Raw genomic sequence first — 13,536 nt, 5'->3', positions numbered from 1 at the left:
CAGAAGCTAAAGTGAGGTGATGTTTTCCTGCTCACTACGAAGCTTCCTGATCAATTTCCTGAAAAAAAAAAGGAACAGAGCGTCAACATGGTGCCACAAAAAAAAACACCCCCCCCCCCATATGCATAGTGGACTCACAGACTGGAGTTTGTCAGGAACACAAACAGAAGCTTCGTTCCTCAAACAAATCTCGTACATACAGAAGCATTTCAAGACTTGCGTGTGTCCAAAAGAAGACGCTGAGGACGTTTAACGGCTGTAATGTATATGCCAAGTCTGGAGTGGCGCTGTAGCGCAGCCACAGGGAGTTAACGGAAAGCGTAGAAGTAGAATCAGCGAAGAAGACAAACACTTTTTTTTTTTATAACTTTGTTGCAATTTACAGAACAAACATGGCTTTGCATGTATCAAAACAACATGAAAAAGTCGAACACAGGAGAAGTGACAATGGCGGATGATTCAAGTACAACACCGCTTGTTGAACGTGGGAATACAGAAGCATAATATTTTGCTGCAAACGCATAAGCAAGCTAAGGAGGCTGCCTAAACGACTACGGCAGGGCTATCCGCCATTGTTGTTGACAGACTGACGGTTTCGCGTGCAGTCACGCTAGAATTGGAGCATACGTCATCAATGTGCGACAATGCGTCGTCATCGAGCTGCGACCATTACGTCATCGCTGGAGGAGTGTCCTGCATATGGTGTCCACACGGACGCGTACGGGGCGCGTTTTGAAATCTTTCCACTCTGGAGCCCGGTTTCAAAAGTGATCGGTTTCAAGCTCCGAAACCGCGCCGTCATGTGGACGAATGGCCTAAACTGTAAGAAACTTGTGAGGATACATTGAATCGGGCTTTTGTGTGGACAGGGCCTAAATACAAGAAACTAATGAGACAATGAGGAATACCTGAATAAGACACAAGTCGCAGAGGGAGTTGATTGGTAGAAAAACGAGTAGACAAATTGAACAAGAGACACACGGGCAACAAAAACAGCATGAAACAAAAGTTCTTCTTTGTGGCATCATAAAACCATTTCACATGGTAGTTCAACATTGTATTTAGCTTTTATTTCAAATTAAAACAAATCACTACATTCCACTTTTTTATCCAATCAAGCTGCTTCTATGAATAGTTCATAACAGTAAATAATATTACAACTTTATGACCAATAGCTGTGATAAAAGCTAAATTTTCTTAATGAGCACATTCTAGAGCGCTAAAAAACACTTTTATTTTTTTTTATTTTATTGTAGTGGACTCTGACAATAAAAGGTTTAATTAAAAAAATAAGTGATTTATGTGTGAGACTGTTATCCTGAATGAAAAATGAAGACACTGAAAATATTCAAATATAGTATGTTTCTCAAATCTTTCTCAGAATTTTAGATTGGAGAAGTTCTATCAGTTACCAAGTAGAGAATGTTAATGAGAAGTTAGTAGAGCAGATAAAGGAAATGAAATAGGGAAGAGAAAACTACTGCGTGAGTTTTATGAAGCGATTCTACTTCAATCCATTCATTTCCTTTGGCCTACTGTTTGTCCTCAAGAGGGTTGTGGGTAACTGGAGCATATCCCAGAGGATTTTTGGACAAGAAGCGGGATACACCCTGGATTGGTCGCCGTGAGGTGGCGAATGCAAATAAAAGTGTTGTTGCAATTAGATAGTAATAATAGATAGTTTTACTGCCATTTATATTTATTTTTATTTAACTTTTTAATGATATTTTTTATAGCCATTTTTTTTCCTTTTTAGTCATTTATTTATTCATTTAGTCATTTATTTATTTAGAATTTTGGAAGTTTTGGTCCTACATAACGTTTAGCCCACTTGACTGTATATCACAATAGACACTTTTGATCTGGATCTTAATAAAAAATTTGGTGAAATACCAGTTCCACTGAATGCATCGCTTCCTGTTATAGGGTTTTGCTAGACACCCAAACCGACCTGTTTTACCCAATGCGGAAGTTGATTGCACATAACTGCTATCATCCAACAACAAAATTGTGGCTAGTAAAAATGCAGGGTGACTTGCTTGTACTCTTGGAAACCACTAGCCAAAATGGGCTGCTGAGCAAAATAGTTTACGCCCTGTTTGTGACTGTGTTGTTTCATGTGTTATTTCCAACAGTGAGGATGCAATATAGCTACCATGAATTGTTTCAACTTTTGGAAATATGATGGAATATTGCGACTTTTGGTGACACCCTTAAAAACAAAGTCAATGCAGTCAGTGCAATGCCTATTTTAATAGCTGGTGTGTAAGTAAGTACACAATGTTGAGGTGTAGTTGCAAGACTCAAAATAAGAGGTTTCAAAACACATTGAATAACGAAATCAATGTGTTTCTTTTTTTTAACGGACAAGACGGAGCCCAAAAGCTTTGCTGGGCTGGCCGCACGCACATTAATGAGGAGCATTGCGCTCATGCAGGAACGTACTGGGCCCAAAAGTTGGCCTGGGAATTTTAAATAGAGAGGGCTCCAGTGCAAACGACCAAAGGCCGAATATTTTTTGTTTCTCCTTCCTCGTGGCATGGGACCGACTAATAAACAATGAGCAGTGACAGTGTTTTCAGGTTTCATTCTTACCTTGTTGAAAAGTGAAAATGAGATGAGCCTGCACCAATCAGATTTCAGCAAAATTGAGGACAAGTCCAGTGAATGGTGGTGGTGATGGAGAGGGAGGATTCCGACGTGCTCAGGGCTTGTACTCGGCTGCTTTGTTGGTCGCATAACAAGCAATGGTCCGATGAAGTATAAATACGTTACGACCTGCAGACTTATTTGTTATGTCTGACTGACACAATACGTGCTAGTTGTGCATGCAAGCCATCCTATAAGTCGTCCAATATTTGTTAAACAATAGTTTGTAATTATGTTTTGTTGAAGCAATACACCATTGAAAACCAATTTTCCAGTATTTGATTAGGCAGTGTATAAAGAAAAAAAGGGCAAATATCTATGGCAGGGGCGCTCAAGTTCGGTTCCCTCCTGCAGCACAGCTGAATCTAATGATCAGCTAGTCAGCAAGCTTTGCAGAAGCCTGATAACGATCCTGATCATGAATAAGGTGTGTTAGTGGAGAGAAACATGGAAAACAGGCTGGATAGGGGCTCTCGAGGACCGAACTCGAGCACCCCTGATCTATGGCATCTTATTCTATTATAAAATACCTTGGGCAGCGCCATTATCCAGTCACGTGATCGCTACAATGTATCCGGTGCGTAAACAATGGCCACCTTCGTTCATTTGAATGCGAGTTTGCCGATGTAATGGGCAAGAAAAATGCCGTCTTCTATCACTAAATACTGTGCGATTTCTGATCGACGTAATCCTCAGTATGTCAGGTTTCATGGTCTCCTTCGTGGAGGTGGGGGGTGGCGTCTCCTAATGTAGGGGTAAGCATCCTGAGCACAACAAAATGTCGCTGGTGGAGCGGGTAAAAGTTGGCCGGATGCAGGTTAGGGACCATCCACAAATGACATATTCCAGGGTGATGTAATTGGTAATTCGAGTCCCACATATGTCACGCTGGAATATGTAATTTGGAACGGTCCCTAACTTTTACTCGCTATGGGGCGTCTGAATGTCTGAATATGTCCTCAACATTGGCCACAGCTTCATTTTCACTTTTGGCACAAATCTTTGGCGAGTTCCCATACGTGTTACAGCAGGCGTTACGTCACCATGATCACGTGACTGTCCAAAAATGGCAGCTACTGTACCTAATTCAATAATATCCCTAAAAACATATTATAAAATCATAATCGCTCAGAGTAGACATCAACAAATTTCACAGAATAGCTGGTTAGTTTTTAATAGTGTATTTCTTTGAAAGATGGCTGTATGTATTGGATATTATATAGGGGGATTAAGGGCCTACCTATTAATAAAGAAAATGGCTGTGTCATGCGCATCTAATACACAGAATTCTATGTGGTGTTTTCACATTTTTTTCTGTCTCCACGGTGAAAATGTCATAGTGAGTATATGAGAAGCACTACATCACATTTCATCAGAATGCAAAATGTCGCTTCAGTTTTTATAACGAAATATGCAGAGGTGTGTATTCCGTTATTGTTGATGTAAGGTCCGTCACTCCGTCAATGACGGCCACCCATTTTGTTGACGACTGACAGGAAACTTAAAAAAATTGACGAAGCATTGACACAAGGAGGTTTTCGTCGATGTAATCGACAATGAATTTGGCAATCCGTCAATGACGGATGTTCCATTTTGCTGAGGATTGACAAATGACGGAATGATGGTTCGGCTTGAAATATAGATGGATTGCCGATGACGGAAGGGTGTCCTGACTGTTGACGATTGCCGAATGACAGACACTGAAAATTCATTGATGCGCCCACCTCTGGAAATATGAACGTAGCTGCTTCATTTATGCCATGCCTTGGACTATTCAGGTTGACAATAAGATACCTGCTTACTGGCTTTGGAGCCGGCTTCTAAATTGGATTCAAATTTGGCAGCATGGTACACAATATTTACCTGTCTTCCTTCAGCTTCTCCTCCAGCCCACCTTTCCTCAGCAATTAAGCGTCTTCATGCCTCATAACCCTGTGTCACACCCCAACCATTTCAAAGAAGCTTCCTACAACTAACAAAAAGCAAAATGGACATTTAGCATCTGTGGCGATAATTGATGTTGTCTTTTGAAAGAATTAGTAATTTGATCAGCGCTTGAGGAAGTCGTAATTTCCCCAATCGCTTATAGGTGCACCACGTTCTGTTTACTGTCAGTTTGGAGAAACACAACAAATAAAATCCAAATTCTCGTTTATTTATTAATAATCTGAAGTTGCCACATTCAAAGTTTGTGGTTCTTTGTAGTGATGGCAAAATGAAGCTTCATGAAGCACTTGTAATATTTTTTGACTCCTCTAGATGCCACTCTTGGTTGAAAGATGCAGTGGAAATGTAATCAATTTCCTTTGCACTAGCCTTTATATTTAAATCAAGAGCACCATCTAGGGGAGTCAAAAAATATTACAAGTGCTTCATGAAGCTTCATTTTGCCATCACTAGAGAATACCCATTTCTCCAGGGACCACCACACTAGTGATGGCAAAATGAAGCTTCATGAAGCATTTGCGATATTTTTTGACTCCTCTAGATGGTGCTTTTGGTTTAAAGATAAAGGCAAGTGCAATGAAAATGGATTACATTTGCATTGCATCTTTGAATCATGAGTGCCATCTAGAGGAGTCAAAAAATATCGCAAATGCTTCATGAAGCTTCATTTTGCCATCACTAGTTCTTTGTATTACTAAAATAATTACTAATCCACTCGGACACAAGCACGATTGAGGCTGAACTAGATTTTAAAAAACATGCATTTATTCACTACGGTCACACATACAAAATTACAATACTGTCTACCTAACTATCATACGGTGGAGAAAATACAAATCTAAGTAAACTAATCGAAATAATAAAGGAACAATTTAACGAGGTAGAAAGGAAAGGTTTGACTTGCCAAATCTGTGAGATGTTTGAAATGGACGTTGCACCAGCGATATGTCGAATTGGTTATGAGACGTGCAACTTACTGGAGTGAGTTGGATCAAGCGGACGGAGGGAAGATCGGTTGAAGAAAGAAGAAAGGAAAAACTGCTCCAAAAAAACAAGGCAAAAATAAAAATTATGAAACGTTGTTCCGAGGTCGGACGAGGGCGACACAGCTCGGGTGCGGTCGGGACTTCAGCCGGAGTTGTCCTCTCGGCGCGCGGGGAGATCCACGACCAAGTGTCTCGGACTTGGCGATCGCACCGGATTATGATGATTATGAATACTTGATAATAGGATTTGTATCGTTTATTTTGCTCCTACAAACAAGCAAAGTCAACGTGGTGCCTCAGAGGTTGCTGAGGAAATTACAACTCCCCTCAGTACCGTCTAAATTTCTCATAAGCCATTACGGCAACCCAAATAATCGCTACAGCATCTTTCCGCTGCATTGCACTCACCTATGCGTTGTCCTCTTAGGTACTCTGTCCCACACTTGAAACCCGATGCCAATAAAGGATCCTCCCAAATATTACTTTTGTCAATAAAAGGCTTTAGTTTAAAATTATTTTGTGGCGCTGAGTCGTACATTTGGGTCCAAACTGACAACGTGACAAGGTTTATTTAGCATTTTTATTGGTTAGGTCATCCAGCTACCTTACCTCCAAATAATTAAATTAAAATATTCCAATTTCATAAATATTGTCTTTAAAGACAAAAGCAAAACTAAATGCAAGTCATTCACACATAAGGAGTAGGGAAGAAACTTCAAGTCGCAAGAGCGAAAACTAAATAAACCAAAGCTACCACACAATAAACAACTAAATATATGAATCTTTGACAGACAGGTGCAACATGGGCCCAAAAAAACAAAAGACACTGGCACACTTTTTTGATTTATCCAGGCTGGTGAGCAGGTAGTCCATCGTTCTGTGGTGTTTTCATTGGGATTTCCCAAAGCTTTCTCCAGGGGCCAAGTGGGGGCTTTGATTAGATGTCAGCAGGTAAGGTCGGCTCACTATCATGGCTTCTTCTTTTACAAGCCGAAAGTGTTTTCGCCGCTGTACGCCACGTATAAAAAGCCATCTTCGTCTTTCTCCTTTTCATACAGTTGTCCCATTGTGATGCTGAAACATGAAGGAGGCACGTCATCAATACCGTCAGCTCCTCTGCTTATGCACGATGTCGGTTTGTTAGGTTGAACAATTGCAAAAACAATGCTAAGGTTATTAGAGTTAACAAAATCTAATGGAAAAAAACAAAAATTGAAAAAAAGATTTTCATTTATGAACTACAATACAAAAAGATAATGTTTCAACAAAAAGGAAAATCCATCCTATGTTTTTAAAACTAAAATTAGCATAAATCTACTTCGTTTTCAACTATGTTAATCACACATGAGATTTTGGGGTTCATTTCAAAGGTAGTTTTTTGATATTGTTATACTGTACGTCCATACAGAAGAAAGGTCAAACAGTTCTTTAAGAATTGTAGTTTAGTTTACTTTGTTACACAATAATTTTTAAATCATGCAATAAACAAATATTCCACACATATATATATATATATAAACTAAAATACTAAAAAGCAAAAGGCCATATTTTTCGAAAAAATAAAAACTAATAAAGCAGCTAAAATGGATTGGAACCAGAGCTGAGCACTTCCGTTAATTGTCAATTCCCATTGATGACGATGCCCGCCTATTGTCGAGTGCTTTTGCATTTTCAGCAAATGCATTATGATGCGAAAGCCTCACAAAAATACACAGAATGAAAGAGACCGTCTGTACTCAACCCGATTGGCGGACGTCAACATGCTTAAGTCGGTGCTCAGTCCGTGTATTTTTGCGAGGCTTTGCGTCATTGTGCACTCACCAAAAGGTGGGCGTCATCATTGACAGGAAGTGACGATCCAGCTCTGATTAAAACTAAATTACTTTTTATTTTTAAGGCAAATGAAAAAAAAATTACCATAATGAAAAATCGAAAACTATTCTAAACCTGTAATATGCAGGTTGCATTGCTATAGTATTGATTTAATTGTAAAAAGAATGTGGTTAAATAAATAGTTTTTATAAATCCGGTGTATGGACATTATTTCCTTAGTTTGTGCAACTCTGACTTGACTTGGTGTTTATGCTGTCCTGAGTTTGTCAGCCTTCAGGGTATGACTGGTGTATTATAAACTTGTAGTAACTTTTAGGGCACAAATGCAAGAAATTGTGCAAATGTATGACCAAGAAAAAAAATTGTAGCAATTCTGTTCTCAAGCGTTCATAGATAATAAAAATACCTGTCCATGTCTTTGTGGTTCATTATGTTGTTGTACAAAAATTAAAGGGAACCAAAAACACATTAGATGGATGTGTTTGGCATTGTGTGCATGCGCTACATAACACAGTAGTCAGGCTTCTATCCAATTGTTTCAAAATTTTTAAGCGAATTTAATGAAAATGCGCAAAACGGACATGCAATTTATGCCGTTTCCATCTGTTCTTCTTTTGCGAATATTGAGGACTCCTCCGCTGTAGGTGGCGGTATACACCATAGAGATGGGATCCACCAGTCATTTAAAAGAAGAAGAAGAAAAACAGGAAGCGACTGCGCTGTGCGATGACGTCGTACGAGTTTGCCTTTGTAATTCTTGATAACCTGTAGCTTTTCTTAGCTGTTTTACATCTAAATTAATATTCGCTTATTAAATTAATTCCAAAAAGATTTCTGTTTCGTCGTTCCCTGCAAACATACCTTTACTTTACCGTCCGACATTGCTTTGAAACTACAAACGTACGTGTGACGTAATATCCGGTCAAAACGTACGACGTGTATCTGGTCTTGTCAGCGTTTATTCGCAAAACCTGTTTCCATAGCCAAAATGAGCATTTTCCTTTTTGTCGATACACTTCAAAATCCTCCCCCTCCAAGCGTAAAAACCTTTTTGCGAATGTTTGGCCCTTTTTCCAAATTTCTAGCATTTTTATTTTCACATTTCTTGAAAATTCAAATAAAAATGGGTGGATGGAAACCCCACTAGTGTCTAAAGTTCTCCCTCCACAAAAACAATTATTTTGTTTTTAATCAACCAGTCAGACTCTGGGCTCTAAGTCTCCCACTGGTAGACAAAACTTTATTCACAAGGCTGAGCCCTTGATTAGCATAGTTCCCAAAGCCAGATTCGCCATTATGGGGTAAATGCCACGGACTTCCGACTTTTACACATCAGCGCCATTGCTGGCCCCGTTCCAACACTCGCATCCCCACCCCTGCGCCTTCCAACCGCTCATCGGCGGGAGGGCGTCTCGGCTATCTGAAATGCTTTGGACACTGAGACACTGAGACAGACACTATACACTAGCAGCCTCGCACCCGTCGACGGGAACGCGCAATCGAGGGGCACAAAGGAGGAAGCGCAAGTACTGGGACGCAGCCCACACGTCGCAAACCGGAAACGGAAACAAAGTTGATGGGTGAAAACCCGGAAGTCGGAAGTCCCGCCTCCTCCGTGGCATATAGTCCATTGGCCCAGCAGTATATGGGAGTGGTATACATTTGCTCACTTCCATGAGGCAGGGTTGGTCCACGAAACTGGCTAATTAATATCAGTGAGACAAGAAAGGTGTGAAATGTATCTTAAACTGTGATTTTTATTTATTTATCCATGTGTATTTTGATGAAAGAATGTCTCAAACATCTTATAAAAGAACCTTGGGGAAAATGCATACTAAGTCTTCTTTAAATCATGAAATTCTAGATCAGAATGAAAAAGTCTTATATATATTCTAAGTATCAACGCCTTTTTGCTGTTACTTCGCTTTAAGTCTCCGATGCTGCCCGCGCACAAAGAGAGTTTGCAAACTTGGATGTTAGACAGTACTGGAGACAAACTCTCATAGGTTAGATTAGCACTAGCTAGCTGGTATGACAGCACATTGATACGGTGACCAGATTTTCTAAATTAACACAAAAACTTCACCAAAGCCAGTGTTCGGCAACAGATCCTAGAACTTAAAAGTAAATTATTTTATAATGGAAAAGCTTTCTATAGTTTGAGGTGGCTGCATTAGCCCGTAGGCGTACATGCCGATGTTTTCAAAAATGTTGTCCAGTATAAATTTGATAACATCATTATTTTTTATGTACAATTAATATCTATTAAAACAGATTTTTTTTCACTTGCTGTCGGATGTAGATGACATCACCTGTGCGAGGAAGTAACGACCAATCAGGGCTTAGTTTGCTGAACAAACCCAGAAAACAGGTGAGCCATGATCGGTCATTACCTACTTCAGGGGTGGGCACACTCGGTCCTCGAGGGCCGGAGTCCTGCAGGTTTTGGAGGTTTCCCTTCTCCAACACAGCTGATATATGATCAGCTCATCAGCAAGCTCTGCATAAGCTTGGTAACAATCCTGTTGATTGGAATCAGCTGCGTTGCAGCAAGGAAACCTCCAAAACCTGCCGGACGCCGGCCCTCGAGGACCGAGTTTGCCCACCACTGACCTACTTCCTCAGCACAGGTGATGTCATCTTCAGCCGACAGCAAGTGAAAAAATACGTTTTTAAAGTTATTAATTGTACAAGAAAAATAATGAAGTCATCAAATTAATTCTGGACAAAATATGAACATTTTACTTCTGAAAATGGCTCAATGAGTCAAGTATCCCTTTAAACTTGCAGCATAATATTTTGCAGCCCCTAATTAACATTAAACTTTAATGTTAGTGTGTGGCCCCCCCACCTTTCTTTGCCATGTTGTTTCCCTGGGTGTTTTGTGTTTATTTTTATTTTATTATTCTTTTCTTTCTTTTTTACGACTTACAGGCTACCAAAGCTCATCTTTTGGCAAAACGAAATTCTCAAGTGACACCAAGTCTCCCAGTCATGTCCTTTTCAAAACCTTCCGCGAAGAGAGAGGTTGGCGACGAGAACAGCCAGTTTCAAGAAAAACGAGATGTTTTTGTTGTTGAACACAGCGGGTCTTAAATGCACAGAGAGGGTTGCAGTGCTCAAGAACTCTGACATCATTACTCAACATGCTGAGGAGTATACAAAGTAGCATACAGTCAACCGGGTCACAAATCTTGTTCACATTCTTAAACACTTTTAATTTTCTGAACTATTATTAATAAAGATTGAGAATATTGGATTAGTTGTACTTTTTTGAATAGTTGAACCCCTTTTTTTGTGGAATGCTTGATCTGGCCCAGACACACCCAAGCTCTTTCCCCAGCAGCCCCCATATTGAGTTTGAGACCCCTAGTATGTGCAACTACTACTTCTCGTGTATGTGTGTGCAGGGGTAGGGAGTCGGGGTACGGGGGGATGGACCTTTTTTTCCTTGCTGAAAAAATTCCTGCAAAAAAGTGCTAAATATATTGCTGTTTTTTTTAATTTTTTTTATATATTATGTTACAAAGCACACATTCTTTGTGAATCTCCTTCTTGGATAATAATGCTTTGAATATTCAATTTATTTCTCTACCTTTGTACTTTTACTTCCTACTTTTGAAAACCGAGCTGTACTTTGTACTCCTTACATTCTTTTGATGGCTAGCTAGCTCTACACAAGTAGCTGAACTTCTACTCAAGTAGAGAGTAAGGATACTTTTGCTCCCACAAACTTGACTGGCAGAGTCAAACCAAAGATGAAGCAATGTAAAGGAGTTAGTGACATCTACTGGTAAATAAGGATAGTGCAACAGCTAGATTACCAGGTAAGCAATCTATGGCATATAATAGTATTTTTTTTTTTTTAAAGGTATATAAAAAAAGTTTTAAGACATATGCTCCAGTGTTGTTGATACAAGAGGCCTCAATTCCTAATCATTATAATGTATCTCAGCAGAGCTTCAATTTATTTTTACATGAAAACTAGATTTTCATATTTTAATAAGTGAACAGTTTACTGTAATTGAAATTTGATGCATAAACACAACATGTTGGGTCCAAGCTAGTCGATCTGGTGAAATATTGTTCTGACCTGGACTGGGGGACTGTCTTGTCCACAAACAGGAAGATGGCCTTCTCCGATGGCAGCTGGATGCGTTTCCTGATGATCCACATGAACTGAGCCACTGTGATGTCAGAGGGGACCAGGTACTTCCTCTTGTCAATGTCCACTATCTGGGACCCAGACACTTTCTCTACAATCACCTACAGCACAGCACAAAGTTGAAGAACAGTGAACGTAACAAAAAGGCTCATTAACAACAAGAGTTGAGAAAGATTTCACTTACCGGGACCCTGTCAGGGTACTTGTTGCGGATTTTGGCAGATTCTATGCATCGATGTTCTGCAGGATATCATATTTGTGTTACTTATTTTTAAAACGATAAAATACTTTTTTTTTGGTGCAGTGTGGTTTTGACTACAGAGAGTGAGTCATTGATTCTACAGACTCGTGCATTTATGAACACAATACCATGGTAGTGGTGAAGGGAAGCAATCTTGCTTTGTATTTAGTAATCAAAAAGGGGGAAATGCCATTTGTTTTGGTTTTGAAAATGAATAGCAACAACGAAAATGTTGTACTATACTGTGCTGTTTTTAGGATAGTAAGGCTTTCCAGCATGCAGGAAGACAGAGGATTCTGGGTAACGTAGTCTTCATCCAGCAAACTTTAACGTGACAGCATCTTTTTCTTTGATAAATTATTAATAACCTGGCGGTGCTCTGAACAAATGATTGTTGTTATGATCGATGTGATACTGTACATGGAGTTGTTTCTGTTGATATACAGTTGACTTTGCAGATAAAACAATCAATGGTCTTCCTGTTTGGCCACCGATCAGAGGCAATTATCATTTTAACATTTTATTATATTTTTTGTAATTACTATTATTTTTCACAGGGACAACCAAACTACGTATTTAGCATCAAACAGAAGTTGTTATGCAAATCTAAAGGCCCCCTCCTGTAGGCCTCGTAAGGATCTGCCAAAACAACCGTCTCCTCCCTGCTAACAAGGCTACACTCCAGTTGCTAATGGCTGGACAAGCCTGGCTATTTTGAGGTACTCATAAGGCAATTCAGGCATCTGATAAGCATTTGTCAATCGTGCAGAATCGGAGGTTTGACAGTCGAGCGTCTCTTCGTGTCACCACCATTAGCCCAACAAGTGCAGTCCTAGAAATCGTCGTGTGCGTATGAACAAAGGCACGACGCTTTCCTCGCAAATTCTAGCTCACATCATCCATTGAAGAAAATATTAGCTATATAAATATATATTTTTAGTAACAGAAGTATTAAAAGTGTATGCCCTGTTGAAGGTGTTATCTAAAACCACTAAGCCTCCCAAGAGTCAAGCCATTTGAGGACAGGCCAAATTTGCAAACCCTCCGTCTCTTAACTGTTTATAAAATAAGTAATCCGAAATGACATCCAATTTGTACACATGATGGAATGTATTTTTCAATAGTCCAGCTGAATCGACCATTTAATAATATTCCTGCGCCTTTGTCATATTAACTACACCTCCCTCTTCCCTTACCCAGAGAATGATCCTCTTTGAACATCCATTTCATGGTTGCCGTTTTCGGGCTCTCTCGGCTCAGTAGAGAATACTTGTAGTCACTCGAGGTCCGATCTGTGAGTAAAATATCGTTCTCGGCTAGTATTGTTTAAATTGCGACTGGATATGGACGTAAAGCTCGATCGTCTCTTTAAAGTCAACACTTCAGCAAAACAACAAACAAGCACCGCCCCCTCACTGTCAGCCAACTGGCAGGCGCTTTTACGGTGACGTCATTGCTGGTTTGTTTCATTCGGTTTTACTTTTTGGAGGAGGGTTAGGTTACGAATGGACGAATATCACAAGTGCTGCGATCGGAGAAGGAGCTTAAAATGCACGTAGTATTGTAGTCAAATCCAAAAATTTACGTTTCGCATGAAATACATTTGTACATTTGTCATAAATCCCTACTTCTTTTGCCTCAAGCAATTTTCTTACGTCATCATTCTTTCGTCGTCAAATGCCCCGTTCTGATGATTTGTTACTAACTTACTAAAT

At 39.7% G+C, this 13,536-nt stretch overlaps 1 protein-coding gene across 1 annotated transcript; it reads right to left on the bottom strand.

Annotated features, from left to right (window-relative positions):
- Positions 1 to 6,143: 6,143 nt before the first annotated feature.
- On the bottom strand, positions 6,144 to 13,238 carry gabarapl2 (GABA(A) receptor-associated protein like 2). The gene is made up of 4 exons (XM_086071776.1): positions 13,018 to 13,238; positions 11,765 to 11,820; positions 11,509 to 11,681; positions 6,144 to 6,656 (listed from the first exon to the last, which is right to left on the bottom strand). Exons 1-4 carry the CDS (start codon positions 13,049 to 13,051, stop codon positions 6,566 to 6,568), a joined length of 354 nt encoding a protein of 117 aa, XP_085927902.1. The 5' UTR covers positions 13,052 to 13,238; the 3' UTR covers positions 6,144 to 6,565.
- Between the last annotated feature and the right edge of the window lie 298 nt (positions 13,239 to 13,536).

This window comes from Leptonotus elevatus, chromosome 3 (assembly GCF_054856555.1).
Source record: "Leptonotus elevatus isolate MCC_2025b chromosome 3, RoL_Lele_1.0, whole genome shotgun sequence".
Classification (NCBI taxonomy): domain Eukaryota; kingdom Metazoa; phylum Chordata; class Actinopteri; order Syngnathiformes; family Syngnathidae; genus Leptonotus; species Leptonotus elevatus.
This window is presented reverse-complemented; position numbering and strand designations above follow the sequence as displayed.

Excerpts from the sequence above, each read along its gene's own strand:
- gabarapl2 (XM_086071776.1), bottom strand. The coding sequence starts at position 13,051 with ATGAAATGGATGTTCAAAGAGGATCATTCTCTGG. Across the intron at positions 11,682-11,764 it reads AGTACCCTGACAGGGTCCCG|GTGATTGTAGAGAAAGTGTC; the intron begins GTAAGTGAAATC and ends GCTGTGCTGTAG. Across the intron at positions 6,657-11,508 it reads AAGACAGTCCCCCAGTCCAG|CATCACAATGGGACAACTGT; the intron begins GTCAGAACAATA and ends TTCATGTTTCAG.